Source organism: Drosophila arizonae, chromosome X, assembly GCF_054131065.1.
Source record: "Drosophila arizonae isolate 15081-1271.41 chromosome X, UAZ_ARI_1.0, whole genome shotgun sequence".
Classification (NCBI taxonomy): domain Eukaryota; kingdom Metazoa; phylum Arthropoda; class Insecta; order Diptera; family Drosophilidae; genus Drosophila; species Drosophila arizonae.
The window spans coordinates 30,732,201-30,751,076 of NC_142927.1; the positions used below are offsets into that span (position 1 = coordinate 30,732,201).

Here is an 18,876-nt window from a genome sequence, read left to right on the forward strand (position 1 = left end):
AAAAAGGACAAATTGGCATCACTGGTGTGCGTATATGTATGAATATATGTACGTACATACATGCACATTTATGAATATACGCACATACATGCATATGTGTGAATATACATACATACATACATATGTATGAATATAAGAACATACATGCATATGTATGAATATACGTACATACTTGCATATGTATGAATATACACATACATACATGCATATGTATATATGTATATGTATGTATATACATATGTACATATGTGTATGCGTAATTTTAAATAAACAATACATCATATTTTGCACCATATTTTTACCTAATTGTCATTTATACTTTTCATTTGTAAACAAACCAGAACTGGTAATGCTCTCACACTCAATCACTCAAAATCTCACTCACTCATTCAAATGCTCACTCACTCACTCACTTGCTTGCTCGCGCACTCGCTCACTCAGTTGTGCGCTCTCACCGGCCGGCAGAAACAGCACAACAAAAATAAATAAACAGAGAATTTAAATTGTGTAGAGACAAAGAAAGCGACAGAGGCCGCCGCAGCAGCAGCAGCAGTTGGCAGAGGCGGAGGAATTAGTTTCACTCAATGTGCGGCATAGGTATCCCACCACAATATTTCAGCAACTACAGACACTCTTATTCCAGACGTCGGATCGGTTGCACGTGTTGCGCGCAGTTGGCTCTTCGTCTTTGTAGGTTTTTGACTGTTTCCCGCTCAACAAAAAAATATATATTATAAAAAGTAATTTAATGAAACAAAATATTAAGAATTATTCTGCAATGATTAGGCAAAGCAATAGACGACAACAACAGCAACAACACAAATAATACAATAAATGTTTACCAAAAATAAGTTGAAAAATTCTATCGGGGACTTACTTAAATCAAATAGAGAGTACCAAAAAGAAGAAAGTGATTCAAACAAATAAAGAAAAAATCAAACGTGTGTTTTTTTTTTAACTGAAATCGCTAAAAATAAGCGAAAAATTCTAGACATTAAATCGCAGCAAGGCAGCAGCAGCCGCCGCAGTCTTCTCGAGCAAAACTTCTGCTGCGTCGAGTAAAAGTGAATGTGAAGTGAAGCCGCGTAGCGCGTCAAATACCGTTACAACTACTAGACAATTGGTTAGCGCCGTCTATTGCGTTCGTGCGTGGTGTGAGTTGTGCGAAAGCTGAAAAGGAAAGCCGAAGGAGAGCAATAAATCCATCAGCGCATCGTAAATGAATTTTAAAGTTCCAAGAGGCGAAATTAAAAGGAATTGCAAATTACTCATAGACGCGCGACTCGACGTACAAGTTTTTCGTGTGATTTTTCTTCTTTTTTTTTTCGTTCCTGCTAGCAGTGAGCTTTGACAATTCACACAGTTACCAATTTATGCGTGTGTTTTGTTCAATCATATTTGGCTTGGCCGATCAAGCATATTGCTGAAAAGAAGAAGCAACAATTAACGAATTGGATTACAATTTTCATTGCATTTACTACTGGACGGACACCCACACATACGTGTAGCGGAGGTAAGCTGAGTGCAATTTCGAATATTAGTGAAACGGAAAGAGAAGAAACGCAGAGGCAGAAAATAAACAAGAGCTGTTAGACTCACGCACACACACATATATATATACATACATACATACATACATACATGCATGCATACACTTTTGTGAGTATGCTGACACTTCTCGTTTTGCCACATCCTTACATTCGCTTTCATGCTGCTGTCAAGTTAGAGAGAGCAACGTGTTACTTTAATTTCTTTTACCGATATCGTTGTTCGAGTGTGGGTAGAGCGAACGGAATTAGCTACTCGGGATAGACAGAGAGGCAAATGCATCAGAATCGTTTGACGAGACTAGCTTTCGGTTTAACTGTCATTTCGTATTTGCGCAAGTGTGTGTACTTATGTTCGAGTGTGTGTTTGTGTGTGTGTATGTCTATGTGTCTGACTGTCTGCGAAGCAAATCAACAGACTTTGCGCGAGTTGCTCAGCAGTTTGAATCGGAAATCAAATAGAATCAAACAATTTATTTATAATTAAGAGCCAGTGCGCACTGCTCTGATAACTTTTTTGAACTGCTGTCGTCGACGTCAGCAGCAGCAGTAGCAGCTGTTGTTGCTGTTGCTTCGAATGAACATCAATTCGATTTTACATCATTTTTACAATGGTCAATTTAGCTGTCAAACTTTTTTTCCCTTTCTTCACTTCTCTTTCACTTTTTACAAGATGGCTGCGTGAGTCGTGTGATACCTACTTTTATGCATTTGCCTTTTCCTAAGGATGTCGCATTGAAAAGCACAGTGAAAACGAACAATAAAAACTAGTTAGGATTAGAAATCCAAAGAATTTAATTTAGATAGACGGAAGTCAGGTAGAAAGTGAAAATGTATGTAATTGAACATATTTTTTAATGAAATTCGTAAACGAAATTAATATCAAATTAATCAAATTATCAAATGCAATTACAATTAAATAAACTATAAAATGTAGGCGAAAAAAAAATAAAAACATTTATAAAGAATATATAAATATATATTTTGCATTTATTCTTTTTTTATGTTTTCTTAAAATAAAATATAAACACAAATACATATGTGAATATGAATATATATTTTTTGGAATATTTGGTATTTAAGTTTTCATTTTATTTTTCAAAACTTGATTAGAAACCGATAAAAATTCTTAAAATAAAAACAATAATTATTTACAAAAGGAAACAAATACAAATGTATACAAAATATATTTTTATATTATATATATGATAAAAAAAATTCAAAAATATAGATATGTATATATGAATACATTAGTTCACAATGATAAAGAGCATGAAACATAGTTGGTAATAGTATATTAAACTCGTGTAGGAAGTTTATAATTTGAATTGAGATATGAATTTGAAATATACATATTCCAATATTCGTCAAACACTTTGAAATTGAATAAAATGATTTATGGCCTGTTCTTCCCTCTCTTTCTTTCTTTCTCTCTCTCTCTCTCTCTCTCTCTCTTTCGCTTCAAACAGTTTTTGCAGCTGGATACTGTGCTACTGTGCTACTGTTCTAGAATAGAGCAGACACACCCCAAACTCCGGACATAATTTGTGAATAGAAAGGAAAGAGAAGAAAGTGGCCAAAATGACGACCGTGACAAGCGGCATTTGCATTAGCAGCGATTTCGACTACTTGGACATGGAACTCAGCGACCTGATGGAACTCAACATTAACTACAGGCTGCCCAGCATACAGAATGACGTGGAGAGGATCGCCGCCGAGCACTCCCACCTGAACAGCTTTACGCTGTTCGACGACATAGACTTCAAGCCGGAGATTCGCAACGGCGACTGTATGTGGCCCACCTTCGGCAGTTCCGGCACACACGGCGCCAGCGGCAGCGGCAGCGGTGGCAACAACATTTCGGCCGCGTCCAGCTACAGTGAGAGCAGCGCCGTGCCGCCAGCCTTCGTCAGCGGCAGCGCGCTGTGCATCAAGCAGGAGCTGGAGGATGAGGATCAGCTTGAGCAGGCACAGCACCAGGAACTGGACCTAGATCAGCATCACGATCTCGACCAGGACCACGACAATGACAGCAACAGCGAGAACTGCCCCCACAACAGCAACAGCCACAGCAGCAAGAGAATGAGGATGAACAGTTGCAGGTCAACTGGCGGCAGCAGCAAGTCCGCTGCGGCGGCGACAGTAACGCCCACGATTCAGATACCCAGTCGGGCGACACAGCGGGAAGCCACTATCGAGCCGTATATACCGCCTGGTGCCTCGCTGCTGCGCAAGAGCAACACGCAGCACAAGCTGCAGCAACAGCAACAACAACAACAACAGCAACAGCAACAGAAGCTGCTTCAGAAGTCGCAGCAGCAGCGCTACAGCTGTTTGATAACAAGCAGCAACAGCCTGCCGGATGACGAACCCATGCCGGAGGTGTTCAAGCACAACGTGGACCTGCGCGCCTGTGTGATGGGCAGCAACAATATTTCACTGAGGAGCAGCTCCGACGAGAACATCATCGACCACCTGAGCCGGGAGCTGCAGAACACGAGCAAGGAGCGCATCGACCTGCCTTACCGCATCCAGGGCGATCCGCCCATCATCACGGACGTGCTGGAGGTGCTCAACCAGCAGGCGCAGCAGTCGGGCCGCTCGGCAGCAGAGGCAGTGGCGGCGGCTGCGGCAGCTGCCGCAACACTGTCCCCCCCGGCTACAACGACCACCAGCTCGGACTCCGACTCGGACTACGGAGATTGTTCCATGCGCCACATCAGCGATCACAGCTACACGCGCTGCAACGAGGTGGAGGCCAACCTGGACACGCCCTCAGACTCTGGTGAGTGTTGTACGCCCATTTGTTATACCTAGGATAATTATAAAGGCTTAGGGGTCAATAGCCCCTCGATCCATCCCTCTCGCCCTCTCTCAATATCAGTGCATCTTGATGCATTTTCTGATTGACTCGATTCGTTAATATTCCCTCGCTTCGCCTCACCTCGCCCAGAGGCATTCAACTAGTGTGTGCCGCGCTCTGCGTGGGTGGCTGATGACGCGCCCAAAAATCGATCGCCTACGTCAACAGCAAACGTAGTAAACTGTTTGCTGCTGCTGCTGGTAGCACACACGCCCATACGCCCACACGCCCACTCGCTGCGCATCGTTGCCAAGTTTTGGGCAGAGCTTTCATTGATTTTCCTTTCCCAGCGCACTCGAGCTCCCAAATAGCACCCGACCCCACCCCCATTATTTGCACATTTCGCTGGCGCCTTGTAGCCTACGCATAACAGTGAACAACCCCCACCCAATGCCACCTCCGCCCCCGCATCCCCTCTGTTGCCACGCGCGTGGCGTGGCGCGTGGTTTTCATTGCTCATTATGTGTCTCTCTCTGTGTCTGTGTGTGTGTGTGTGTGTGTGGAGGCATGGCGTCATCCTCTCGCACATTTGCGGAGAAGCATCCCCAAACGCCGCCATCTTGCGCAGTTTGTGCTACGCCCAAAAAAAGCTGTTTCTCTCTCATTCTCATCGGTCTGACCGCCCGACCGCCCGTCCGCCCATCCGCCACGGCTCAAGGATGTCTGCGCTCATGCCACATTCTAAAAGCCACGTGGCGTCAGCAGCGCCACACCCTACGCCCTCTCGCTTGCCTTGACTATTTTGGCCATAGTTTTTGGGTTCAATGTCTTCTGGCCATTCGCGCTCTTTGCTTCATACCATTTCTCTTAAACACATCGAGCTACCCTCGCCAATCTATGTACTCCCTACTATTACTACTACTACTACTACTAGTACTACTACTATTACTATTAGTATTGCTATGACTGGCGCAAATACAAATGCAATTTGGCGCGTAAAGCTTTCATTCACAAACTGCACTCGCATGCACACACACACACAGGAAATCTCCCTCCTAGCGTCTTACTTTTGCTCCAACCTTCGCAATTATTTTTTTTTATTATTGTTATCGTTCTTGGTTTTTTTTTCTTATTTATTTTTATTTTTTTTTTTTCTGTCAATAAAATAAAACACGAATACAAAAGCAAAACAAAACATGCATTAAAGCGCAAAGCCAAAGCAACCGTCGCACGTTGCTGTCGGCGTTGGCGTCGTCGTCGATGTAGCGTAACCGGTAAAGTGCACATGTGGGCTCTTCGCTTTCGCTCTCGCTCTCTCACATTCGCACGCTAACTGCTTACGCCGAGTGCACTCACACTCGCAGTCAGTGCCGCGATTGCTGCTGTGCTTGACGCATTGTCTGCCGATGAGCGAGAGATTCAATTGCGGACGCTGCGGCGTTAAAGGAGAGAACATTACACAGTTTTCACAGTGCATTTGCATTGCGTTTGTTGTCGTTCGTGTTTTCTTTTCGAGGGTATTTCGTGTGAGGCTAAATGTTAACGTATATACATATGTTGAATTAGCGTTATTAAAATGGAAAAAAGTAGTTTCAGCTATAATTGATATGACACAATCAATTCTGTTATATATACATACATATGTACATGTATAACAGAAGCATAATCGTGGGTGTTGCCTTGTTACCAAGCGCGCAAAATTCGCTGCTCTCGTCTATTTTCATATACAAATGTAAAAAATCATGTGTACATGTGTGTGTGTGTGTGTGTGTGTGTGTGTGTGTATTTGACTATTAGCGAAAAACGCCCACACAATAAACATTATTTATTTTATTTTATTTTATATATTCTTTTTTATATGTATTTTTTGCTGTTGCTGCTCGACTTTTCAAATGCGATTGCGAAAAGCAAAGCGCGTGAGATGATGATAAACCGAAAACGCGCAATGTGCGAAAGCCGATATCAGATTGTTGTTGTTGTCACTGATAGCAGCTGTTGGGCAGCGCTGATAATTGAAATCGTACGCCTGTGTGTGTGTGCGTATGCGTATGAATAATTTGTCAAAAGCAAAACATACACCCAGCGCGCGAAACCCATAGCAACAAAAAGGAAACAAAAATTAAATCAGCGCAGCAGCAACTACAACAGGTGCGTGCTGCAGATAGTGTGCGTGTGTGTGTATGTGTGTGCGCGTGACAGTTCATTAGCAATTTGAAAGACGGAGATGGTAATGTGAAAAGCGAAAGTGATAGCGTGAGAGACGCCGAAACGAAGATGAAGCAACGAATTGTAATAGTTATGTTCAAATATGTAGCTGTTATAATTTATATTGTTATACATTTGCATGTATGTATGTAGGTGTGGGTAGCTCTGCTTGATGCTGCTGCCGCTGCTTTGGCGGCCAGCTGTTATTGTTGCTATTGCTTTATTGGCATATTCGCACCTTTTGATTTGTGCGTAGAGCAAAAACAACTAAACGAACTGTTGTTGTTGCTTTGCGTGTGTTATTTCGAGTACCGAAACCAATAAAAAAAAAAAAAAATGTGTGTATATATATATATATATATGCGTATAGAAAAATGTTAATGAACTGAACGAAGGTCGAATAATCATAAAATAGTGCGTAGAAACCAAAACGAAACAGGAACGCAAAAGTTTATGGGAATAAGCTTAAGTGTTGTTGTTGTTGCTATTTGAATTACCAATTAAATAAAACTAACCAGAAATAGTGCGGCGATGCGTGATGTGTGCTGACAACGCTTACGGCGGGGGGAGCTGCCCAAGGGTTATACATGTGTGCGTGTGTGCGTGTGCGTGCGGCAAAATGTCATTCGAAATTCCTTTAACATATTTATATACATTTCATTTACTTTTCGGCCTTTTTGGCGAAATTTGTTTTGCTGTTATTTTACTTTCGCTGGGGCATCAAATTTATGCGTCTGGCTCGGGCGGCTTTTAGCGCCCAGTTATAACATGCGACCGACCCACCAAACCACCCAAAAAAAAAAAACACCCAGCAACAACGTAAAAAGCTCTAACTATGGTCCAAAGGCTGTGGCGTTGTCGACTAACAAAATTTTTGTCTTCTTTTATTTCGTATTTCGGCAATGCTCGTGCTTCTTACGTTGCGCGATGTTGCTAGGCGCGTCTTTTGCGTTCGCACACACACACACATTCACATATACCCGACTAACCGCCCGACCGTCCGCCCTCCCGCTGACTGTGGTCTCTCTTTGTGTGCGTCTCGTTCGCCCTGGCGCTTTCGGCTCGTGCTTCTCGCTCACTCACGCATTCATTATGCTGCTTATTCGCGTACACGTGAAGCAATAAATTGTTATGCTCAAGGTCGACGTTGATGGCGACAGCGAGAGCGAGAGCGGCGTTGACTGCCGGCTGCTATTGCGCTGCTCTTTACACTGGCACTGTTGATGCGTCGCTGCTTTTATTATTATTATTTTATGTTTTATTATTATATATATATATATATTTTTTTTTTTGCAACGATGTCGACGCCAACGAGCCTCCCTTTTTGGTCGGCTGTTTGTGTTGTTGCCTTAACTGGAGACACAGCCTCGTACATGTCCATACAAACACATAAATACATACATACATACATATGTGCGTGTTCTGTATGTATGCATGTGAATAGAATGTTGCCAAAAAACAAGAACAGAACAGAAGAGAAGGAATGTTGCTGCCCGAAATGTTGCCAGACGGTATTCATTGTAATTTTAATAATTCATGTGATGTGTGTGTGTGTGTGTGTGTTGATATTGAAGCATTGATGTTAGAAGCTGGCGCATTGCGGCATTGTCAGTGGGCGACACCGCTCTGCCCGCTCTTAACTTTTCTTATTCTTTTTTTATTGCGTTTTTATTTTTGGCGACATTTGTCACTTGAAATAGAGTTTGGCGAGCATGACTCATGCTGCTGCTGCTGCTGCTTCTTCTTCAGTGAAAATAGGGCGTGGCATTGAACAGCTGCAGATTCCAAGTCAAGTGTTGCGGCAACAAGCTGTGCGCAACAATATGTAATTGCAATCAACGAGTCGTGGGAAGCAGTCGCAGCAGCGACGGCGACTGCGCAGCGGCTGAATAGATTAGATGCAATAAACATTTTATTTTTAAGATTGCAACTGCAATTTGTTGTTCTCCTGTTGCCCACTGGAGAAACCGCAAAGTGCCAGCGACATGTTGCTAACACATGTTGCCAACATACATACATACATATGCTGATGGAACCGGGACCCTCCTGATCCTGGTGTTTATGTGTGTGTGTGCGTGTGTGTGTGTGTGTGTGTGTGTGTGCAATTGGTTTGGTGCCACTGTGTGAGCGTGGGAACACAGTGTGGCGCTCACTGTACGGCAAATTGCACAATGCAAATATGAATGGCAAATGTTGTCATTCGAAATTTCTGAGAACGGTTGAAATTTCGTAGAATCGCTGCGCAAGTATAATAAACATTTATAATGAATACGCATGTAAAAGCTTTGGGAAACACACGAAGAGGAAGAACAAATAACAAGAACAGGCAGAAGCAGAAGTAGAAGCAGAAACATTGCGAATTGGATTGAAATGAAATCATTTTGTTGGAATTGTCGTGAAATTCCAGTTGATGCCAATACAGGAATATGAATAAGCACAATCAAAACGGAATAGGGTCTGAGAGAAGAAGAGGTGGAAGTGAAGGAACTGAGAACAAGCTGTGTGAAATTTGTATGGTTCTTCTTTTTGTGCTTCTTCCTGTTTTTGGTGTTGATTTCTATTATGAATTGAAATAATTGGAAGAAGGTCCAAGAACAGAAGAGAGTGAAAGAGACAGCAGCATGACAATTGAGCATAAGAAATGTTATTAAACAATTTACAAACAACAAAAAAAAAAAAAAAAAAAAAAAAAAAAAAATGACAAACAGCCACACCCCTCTGCCCCGATGCGTGGGCGTTAGCAATTTGTCGTTAGCTAAGTGAATAGTTGTCTATTTATTTATTTATTTATTTATGCACATGTGTACATATGTATGTGTGTACGTGCAGTGTAGGCAACAATTTCAAGCATAGATAAAATGCTTTGTACCACTATGCTTTTCGTCTAACTTATTTGATTTTGTTGCCTTTTCGTCTTTTATAGGCTTGAAATTCCTCATGTGAGAATTACATCATATGCCATTTTTATTTTTATACTTCTCCATTTCAATTTCATTTTCGCCTCGTACATAGTTGTGTTTACATTACTCAATTTTAAGCATTTTTTTCGTTCGTTTTGCATTGCTGACGGCAGAGACATAGAGAGAGAGCGCTCGAAAAAAAGAGAGGGTGGCAGTGAGCGTGTGTGTGTGTGTGTGTGTGGGAGACAGAATTTGCGACAGCCTTTCCCCTACATATATTTCTATCTATCTGCTCTTTATCTGTGTGCATTATCAAGAATAACGGGTGTCATCGCCGAGGGCAGCAATGACGTCGATGCTGACGCTGCCGCCGACGCCGACGTCGCGACGCGACGCCTGCCTGCTGCGCCTCAATTAACATATACATACATATGTATATAGATATGTAGGTTTTGTTGCTTGGGGCGCTTCAGTTTTGCATATGTCATATATATATATGCACGTGCATGTGTGTGTATTGAACTGTACTAGTTCTCTTCCTCGTTGCGCTTCCTTTGCTTACAGCCAACACTCTTTTCTGTTTTGTTTTTACCGTTTCATCTTGCATTCGCGTGAATCGAATTGAACAATGCACTTGTCATTTGCTGACCCTTTTCGCAATATGAAAATTTTGTAGGGCAGGAGATTTGGCGGTTGCGGCTGCGGGTGAGTGTGAGTGAGCGAGTGAATGAATCTCACTGACTGTGTGTGTTTGTGTGTGTGAGCGAGTGTCTGTGCCGCAGTTGCTGTAGCTCTTCGTATAACGTCCACTGACGCCGACAGCCGGTAGCTGCATAAAAGTTGCGCAACTTAAAAGTCATGCTCGTTTCTTTGCATGTATGGGTGTGCCTGTGGCTGTGTCTGTGTCTGTGCTTGTGCCCATATCTGCTCTGTGTTTGTGCACTTTATTTGCAATTGTAATTAACTACGCCGGTAGCAACAACAAGCTGTTTCCTCCATGCCGTTGGCTAGCAATTGTGCTTTATTATTATTATTACTATTACTATTACTACTTCAGCTGGGCTGTGTCTTGATTTGATCTTGGCGCGCTTAGCAACAAAAGTTGCCAAGCTGTCGGTTATCGCTGCAAACAGGTTTTTCGAGTTTGTTTTGTTTTTTTTTTTTTTTTTTGTTGCTGACGGCGACGTCAGCAGCGCAGCGGCAGTAAAGCTGTGAGTGAGCTTTCAGATTTAAATACATACATACATATGTATGTATGTATTTACTTTGTAAATCAGTGTGCATATGGATGTGTGTGCGTGTGCATCCCTCGCCGTCTGCTTTTTATTATAATTGTTTTTTGTTTTTTTTTTTGTTTGTTTGCACATTGCAGTTCGCATAAATTACTTTTGAGGAAATCTCCCTGACAGTTGTGAATTAGTTGCATTCTCTGCGCTGATCGATTTGCTCAACATTTGAAATGCTTTAAAGCTATTTTGTAGCTTTTATTTGTTGTTGTTGCCCCTGCTCCGTGCTGTGGGCATGTTCACAATTCAATTCAAAATTCAAATCATTCATAGCCCAACGTCGCGTCGTCTGCGTGCGGGGTCTTCGCGCTCTCGCCCATATCCGCTTGAAACTACTGCGAAACAAGAACAACAAAAGAAATGCACAGCAACATTTTTCTGTTCTTTTTGCTCTCTGCTTTTTGCTGTGTCAGCAACATGAGGAGCGACATTGTTGCTGCAGTCGCATTCCAGGCTCCAAAAAAAAAAACTAAAATGGCCGCTGGGCAACATTCTTGCTGGGGTCTCCAGTAAGGTCTGCTGCTTGTCTAGCCAGCAGACTGATGATGATGTTCATTATCGTGTTTGGTGGTTGGGTAAGATTTTTTTTTTTGTTTTTGTTTTTTTTTTGCAGCAGCGAAACGTGTATTGATAATGGAACACTTCGCCACAATGCATGCAACATGTTGCCAAAGGTGGTTGCCCACTATGGCAACGCTTGGCTGCCATTGCCCTTCGCCCTCGCCCCTCGCCAGCCCAATTCCATCCCGTTCTCGCTTCTGCTTTGCGTGGTTTCGATTTCGTTCATTGCGGTCGCTCGCTCGATGCACTTGGACTTGGACTTGAAATATTGAACGTGGATCTGCAAGATTTGTTGTTGCAGTTGTTGTTGTTAATTGAACTTTGGAGCTCGGTGATGTAGTTGTTGCTTTTATGCCTTTTGCTTGCAGTCTCCAACTTCTTTGTGGTCTCTTCTGCACCACGTCTCCCTCTGTCTCTCGACTGTTTGCACAGTTGCCATGGCAAATGGCAAAATACACACACACAATGTTTACAATCAGCATATGTGCAAATATGTGGCATTTATGTGTATACATATGTAGAATGTATATGTGTGTGTTTGATTTGGCAATGAGGGAGACGGATTAGAGTAACGGTTGATAAGCTGTATCAAAAATTTTTCTTAATTTAATATATGCATTTTTTTCTGTTTGTTGTTTTGCTGTTATTTTTGTAATTTGATCAAAGGCAGTCAAAATATGGCTGGGCCAACATTTTGATTGCAACAAATGCGACTGCGACGGCGACAGCGTCTCTACTTCGTTTGGTTCAATGAACGCGCGCACGCTCCAGCGGAAGAGCCAAATTAACAACGGAAGCTGAAATTCCGCATGGTTTGGGGTTTGGGCAGGGATCGAGGCCGAGAGGAAAGAGTCGTATCTTTCGCCCCCGCCAGCTCTGTCGCGCTAGTTCAGCGCAGAGCTTTATCAGCGATAGCTTTTTTATTTATTTTTTATTTTATTATTTTTTTTTTATTTATTATTATATTTTATCGTTGTTTCAATACTTTTGCCAAAGTAAGTTTTCCGTTGTGCATCGTCTGACGTCAAGGAGCCGGTACAGTCGAGGGTTGCTATTGCCGTCTCGCTCCCTCGGTCGCGGGATGCCCATTGTCTGTACGCAAATCTATTACTTCCTGAATTCTGATACTGTTGCAAGTGGTGTCAGGCCACTTGTCTCGCAACGCTGACACACTAATCCGCTTTGCGTGGAGCCTAGCGCATGCCCCAACCAGTCGTTCAGTCAGCCAGAAAGCCCCACTCAGCCACCCACACTCCCAGCACGCACACAATGACATCACCATGTTTCTATGCTGTAGTCATTGAACTGTCGCTCGCGAATGCCAGACATTTGCAGGGCTTTCTTAAGACACACGACACGAGATATGTGCATACATATATTTATCTACATACATATGTAATAAATTATGAATGGTCTTTATTGATTGGCTGATTGGAGACAGAAATGCGCGAGCACAACTAACGTTAGCCAACTAGTGACCTTGGTGCCTTGGTTACTCGGCATTAACTTAGATGCAGCCTTTACCCTGTACTTTGTCTTAGTTGAAAATAGTTTTCGAATTCGAGTGTTGTAATGTCCCCAAATAACCATTAGTATTCGTTTGCTGCTGCTCTTGCTCTTGTCTATGGCAACTACTAGAATAAACCTTAAACCATAGACCATTAACTATAAACCATAAACCATAAACCATAAACCATAAACCATACGCCGTAAACCGTAAGCCATAAACCATAAACCATAAACCCTACCATAGTATTGATGTATATTTAGACTGCTTGGTGTCTTGGTAACTAACTCATTGTGTTTTCCATTCTCGCTTCTCGTTTTCGCCGCAGATGAGGAAATCGACGTTGTCTCGCTGAACGATAAGAAGTTGCCGACGAATCCCTCGGACCGCGATCGACGCGTCCTCCAGACAAAGGTGGCCAACAAAATCTCGAGCGACAATCGCATCGTGGCCCAGCGCTCGTCCAGGCGCTATGAGCTGCCCTATACGCCGGCTAGCAGCAGCCCCGTTAAGTCTGTGGCCAACTCTCGCTACCCGTCGCCCTCGAGCACGCCCTACCAGGGCTCAGGCGCAGTGGCAGCCACCTACTCGCCCGAGAGCAGCAGCAGCAGCGACTGCTTAAGTCCGCCCTGCGTCATTGGCGTGGCCCCCATCGGCAAGAAGAACCGCAAGCGCTTCTACATGCCCGACTGCAATGAGTTCTTGCTGGCGGCGGCCAAGCGCCAGCCACGTTCCTATTTGCTCTCCAAACAGCGCCCCCGGAAGCGTGGAAAATTCAGCTCAAACGGCTTCGATGCCAAGGACGTCCGCAGCGTCATGTCGAATGGCAGCAACTGCCCCAGCCTTAGCACCATCACCAGCAGCAACAGCAGCCTCAGCAACGTCAGCAGCAGCAGTAGCAGTAGCAGCAGCAGCAGCAGCAGCATTCATAGTCACAGCCACAGCCACAGCCACAGCCACATCCACATCCATAGCATCAACAGCAACGCGCTGAAACGTCATCTGAGCGTCGACGAGGCGGATACGATTGAGAAGCGTAATCTGCATAACGATATGGAGCGCCAGCGTCGCATTGGACTTAAGAATCTGTTCGAGGCACTCAAGACGCAAATACCCAACATTAGGGACAAGGAGCGTGCGCCCAAGGTCAACATCTTGAGGGAGGCGGCCAGGCTCTGCGAGCAGCTGACCAGCGAGGAGCGGGACCTGAACGTCAAGCGTCAGCTGTTGAAGGCTAAGCTCAAGCAGCAGCAAGAGCTGTTGGCGCGTCTGCGCATGAGTCTGAGTAAGAATGCTGCTGAATGATGATAGCCTTAAGAGAGTAAGAGAAAGAAGAAGGGCAAATGAGGGGAATGGAAGCAAGCGCGGGTAAGATAGGACTACAAGTGAAGAACGTGTTTGCAAGCAATCCATGTTTAGCGGTAACTATCGATAGACCGATAGATTGATAAATCGGTAACGACGACAGTTTGAGACCGATGTAGAGAGAGAGAGAGAAAGAGAGAGAGAGAGAGAGTAGTCGCAAACTGACTACGATTTTTTTTTTTTTTTTTTTTATGTGTAATTTGACGTAGGCTCAGATAAGCATTTTTTGAACTTCAATATCAGATTTTAGTATTAGCCAGTAGAGCGTATGAGCGATCGATCGAACTGTCTCGATATTGATGAGAGATAACAACAGATAACAATGATAATAATTACCATAACGATAATGATGACGATGCAGTCAGATAGTCAGATAGATGATTGCTTTTCTACCGACATTATCTACTGCTTCGGATGCTACAAATAATACATAACAAACGATCGTCGAATAGTATATTTAAACAAAAGCAAATATATGTATATATATATTCGTTTATATAATAAATATAAACATCCTTGAGCTTTCAGCTTTGGCTTTATATATTGCTATATTTATATATGTTATATATGCTATATATATATTTTCTTATATAACTATAACATAGTGATTTAAATTGGATTTCTTTCATGTGATATTTTTGATTTGATTTTGAAGTGAAACAAAATGCAAGTTGGAAGCAAAAACTATAAACTATAATGTTTCTATCGAACGTAGAACTATGAAAGGGGAATTTCAAATGGAAACAAAACAACTTCATATTCTCTTTTCTTTTGTTTTTTATAATATTTTTATTTTGTATTTTGTTTGATTGAATATGTATAGAGCTATAGATATAGATACAAATATTAGATGCTTAGGAATTTAGTTTATATTTACTTAACCAAGAAATGAATAACAAAAACGAAAAAAAAAAAAACAAAAAAAATAAGATGGACAAGACCCAAAACAAACGGAGAAAACAAAACAAACGAAAAAAAGTAGAACGTAAAAAAAAAAAACGGAAACGGAAACGAAAAACAGACAAAGTTGCAACGAATGAGCCACTAAAAGCAAACAACAACAATAACACGTAGGAGTGAAAGAGAGGGAAGAGAGCGAGAGAGAGGGGATCTGCCTCACTGAAAGTATATTTAGAGGAGACGCAGAGAAAGCGAAAGCGAATATAAGAGTCAAAACAAACTGCACAGAACGGTGAATGAAATTAGACGAAAAGGAAGAGCGCAAATTTTGAAGCAGCGCCAAAAATTGAAATTCAAAGAGGAAAACAATTAAAAAATAAAAATTACAACACAAATAAAAGAAAAACAATTTATAAACATTAAGTTATATAGAAAGTTACTATAAATTAAAATATGCGTAAGCATATGCGTTATACATACAAGCATTGATATAAATATATATGATTATATATATCTAATATATATCTTTTTATAAAACTAGCCGTATAGTCCATATTTATAATTTCTTTTATTTGCAAAAACACACACACACACACACACACACACACATATATATATATATATATATATATATATATATATATATATATATATATATATATATATATATATATATATATATATATATATATATATATATATTTACGTATATATATAATTATTAGCTAGCAGAACGACGACAGCGTCTCAAAAAAAGAAATCGATCGATAGCTTTCCTAGACATACGCAAAATGCGCTTAAACCATTTTTTACTGCCTAAATAGAAAACACATTGTGGTTTGTTCTTTTTTTCTGAATATATAATGCATATTTTCGAAATGAAAAACTATAGATATGTATATATCTAATAAGATGTGAACATTTTAGACATGATTGAAATTAATTTAATTTCCTGATTTTGTTGTTGTCGTCCTGACATGCTTTAAGAATATGCTTAGGACAACTAAAGTTCTTAACAAACTTCTAACTACGCATATGAAATGCGCAAAATAATAATAATACAAGAGTGAACGAAACGAAAAGTTAAGAATTAGTAATAGGAAAACATGAGATAGAAATATCAATTCAAAATAGAATCACTAAGAAGATGATATGATGATAGGAGCAATATATTATTTTCTTAGGAATATATACTGCAACCGCAAAGAAGAGAAGATAAATTGTAGAAAGAAGAAAAGAAACATTAAGAAGAAGAAAACATTGGCTGCTTAGTTTGCGAAGGTTTTTTAAAGCCGAGTGAGCTTTGTCAGCTGTTCAACTGTCGATTTTTTGCTAATAAGAGATGTGTATATGTATGTATGTATATATACATATAGTTCTTTAATATATTGAAAAAAAAGCAAAGGAAGTTATTGTCATGTATAAACTTATATATACATATACATATACATAATCTAAACTATTCAATTGAAGTCAAAAACAAAACAAAAATTAAACATACAAAACTTGATGCAAAACTGTTATTTAGGTTTAGTTTTGATTTTTTTTTACACTGATAAAAACGATAAAAAAGAAAGAGAAATAGAAAGAGAGGAAAGAAGAAAATGAGAAAGGAAACACACACTAACTAAAAACTATTAGGTAACTAGTAGAACTAATATGAACTATAAATATGATACATTCATAGCGACGTTTCAACGAACTTCTAGACAAATAGCGCCATGGATTCACAACAAATTCTATCTTTCTATAATAACTATATATATATTATAAAATTTTAGTTTTGCTTTGATACTTGATGTTTTACCTGAGTATCGCTGGGTTCCTAACCTATGCTTAGTTTCAAATTTTTAATTTCGGGTTATTAAATGAAGAAGAAACATAAGAGTAGAGTTGCTGGGATAATTTGATGATTTATATAATATTTGCTAATTTATCCCCAAGGCTTGCAAACGCGTTTGTTCTTACGAGTAAATAAACAAGAAACATTTGAAATATAATAGAAAACATAACAAACATTTTTTTTACAAGTGTTTTGATGAAAGTAAAAGTAAAAGATAAAAGATAAGGGTAAAACTATAATCTAGCGCCACTGCTCCCTTAAACATATATATATATATATATATTTTTTTTTTTACATATATATTTTATACATACAAAATATATAGTATATGTATCTTATACACTTCATTTAACGCGATATTAAAAAATATAAAGAAAAAAAAAAAGGAAAAAAATTGTTAATTATATATATGTTAAATACTATTCAGGTGTTTAAGCAATTTACGGAGAAACATCAAATCAATTTTTATACAAAAGAACAGAAAAAAAAAAATAAAATAAAAAAACCCAAAATGTAAATCTAAAAAAAGTACTTTTTTGTTGTTGTTAAAAAAAAAAACTAATGTAAATAGAAATCTCGTTAAATGCTAGTGACAAAAAAAAAAAAGAAAAAAAAAGGAAAAAAAACAACCAAAATAAAAAGGAAATCGATACCCAATATTTTCTTAAAATTTACACTAGGATCAGATGAAGCAAAGAAATGAAAAACGAAAGATACAATAGATAAAAATGCAGTTAAAGAATGAAAAGAAATACAAAATACAGTAGATAAAAATACCAGTAAAATCCTAAATACAAATTACAAGATAAGCAAAAGACTATTGTACAATTTATAATAAACAAACACAAACACATACATACATGTAAACACACACACACACATACATAGACACAGCCAATCAATACGAATGCACTTAGTTTCCTATAGTAAATAGATATACATATATATATGTATATGAAAATACAAAATATAGAGTCTTAATAAATACAATTTGAAAACCGTACAAATTTATCTGCAACAATAAAACAAACCAGACAAAATAAACCAACAAAAAGAAAATACAAAAAAATGGAAAAATGTTACAGCAAAAAAAAAAAAAAAAAAAGGAATACAAGCAATTTCGTTTATTATTTGTTAAACTAAAGATTAAAAAAAAAAAAAACGAAAAAATAAGCTATGCAATTTTGCAATTAAAATTTAAGTTATTGAACTTTTTTTTTGTAAACCAAGTGAAACACAACAAAGTAAAAACAACAACAACAACCAAAACCTCTAAATCCTCGCAAATATAAAAAAAAACTTGCAACAAGCAACTGTTGCATAAACACTTTTACGTTTATTTTTTATTTTACAATTTTTATACACATAATATATACATACATGTTTAATGTATGTTTATATATACCCATAGTTGTTGATATACAATTAAAAAAAAAAAAAAAAAACCAATGAAATCCAAAAAAAAAAAAAAATAAATAAAAAAATAAAAATAAATCAAAGGAAAAATTTTTTTTTTTTTGGAAATTGTTCAATTTTTTTTTTAAATTTGGCAAATAAAAAAATTTTTTTTATATAAAATTTAAACACACATTATTTAAACATACTGTATATGTAAAGAAAAGAATTATAAATATTCTATATGTACGCTATCTTATATAAACTTATATCTAATACTTTTAAATCGTTATTTAGTTACTTATATTCATTGAAAGACGCGATTTTTCGATCTAATAAATGTATATAAAGTACATACATATATGTATATATGAATGTTGTATCCATATATCTGTATGGATATACAAAACTATTAATACCCCATATATACATATGTATGCAAATCAAGCAAAAAAAATGTTTAATTATTATTTTTTTTTTTCAAAATTATGCTTATAAAATTCTATAATAAATATTTGAACATACCAAGAAAAATTCAATTCATTATCTTTTATTTATCATTTT

The 18,876-nt window shown here is 39.0% G+C and overlaps 1 protein-coding gene across 2 annotated transcripts; it reads left to right on the forward strand.

Annotated features, from left to right (window-relative positions):
• Positions 1-593: 593 nt before the first annotated feature.
• Myc (bHLH transcription factor Myc) lies at positions 594-18,281 on the forward strand. 2 transcript variants are annotated; one of them, XM_089476044.1, is made up of 3 exons: positions 594-1,513; positions 3,017-4,332; positions 13,138-18,281. In XM_089476044.1, exons 2-3 carry the CDS (start codon positions 3,129-3,131, stop codon positions 14,112-14,114), a joined length of 2,181 nt encoding a protein of 726 aa, XP_089332170.1. In that variant the 5' UTR covers positions 594-1,513; positions 3,017-3,128; the 3' UTR covers positions 14,115-18,281. The 2 variants fall into 2 exon arrangements, with proteins under 2 accessions (XP_089332170.1, XP_089332171.1); XM_089476045.1 differs by lacking the exon at positions 594-1,513 and adding an exon at positions 2,225-2,380.
• Positions 18,282-18,876: the final 595 nt, after the last annotated feature.